The sequence below is a fragment of the Wasmannia auropunctata genome, unplaced genomic scaffold (assembly GCF_000956235.1).
Source record: "Wasmannia auropunctata unplaced genomic scaffold, wasmannia.A_1.0 LD336111.1, whole genome shotgun sequence".
Lineage (NCBI taxonomy): Eukaryota > Metazoa > Arthropoda > Insecta > Hymenoptera > Formicidae > Wasmannia > Wasmannia auropunctata.
The window spans coordinates 432712-433170 of NW_012026779.1; the positions used below are offsets into that span (position 1 = coordinate 432712).

The 459-nt window shown below is 44.9% G+C and overlaps 1 protein-coding gene across 1 annotated transcript in view; it reads left to right on the forward strand.

Moving 5' to 3' along the window:
* The window catches only part of LOC105450307 (uncharacterized protein PF11_0207-like), a 1857-nt gene extending 1780 nt beyond the window's left edge, over nt 1-77 (forward strand). The window contains exon 3 of the mRNA XM_011690092.1: nt 23-77. Within this exon, the coding sequence (XP_011688394.1) occupies nt 23-77 (55 nt within the window). The remainder of the gene's footprint in view (nt 1-22) is intronic.
* Nucleotides 78-459: the final 382 nt, after the last annotated feature.

The following is a 459-nucleotide window of genomic DNA, read 5'->3' on the forward strand; positions in this document are numbered from 1 at the left end:
TTTCGGTTCTCAAATTTTCTAGGTTGCGTGTGCGTCATCTCAGTGCGCTTTTGCAACGACCAACATTCTTGTCGTAAATGTCCTGGTTTTTTGCAATGTAAACAATATTTTTCTACGGCATTTACTCCGGCTGGTTTGTAATCTGGTTTCGGCAAGGTGAAACGCTGGCCATATCTATTAGTGCGGCATTCATCTCCGGAATGCCCTTGCCTTCCGCATTTATCGCATCGCGTTTTTTCGCGTCGATACTTAAAATTTTATTTTCGTATGGCTTAGCAAAACCTCGTTTACTATCCTTAGCCTTTTCCTCCGCGCTTGCTCCGTCTATTGCTTCCCGTAAAGTACGGAAGCGCTGCGAGCGCACTATTACCTCGATATCTTCTCTCAGACCGAGTTGGAAGTTCTCTAACGCCAGTTCCTGGGTGTGCTCGTATATTAAATGTTGTTGTTCGAGAGTGT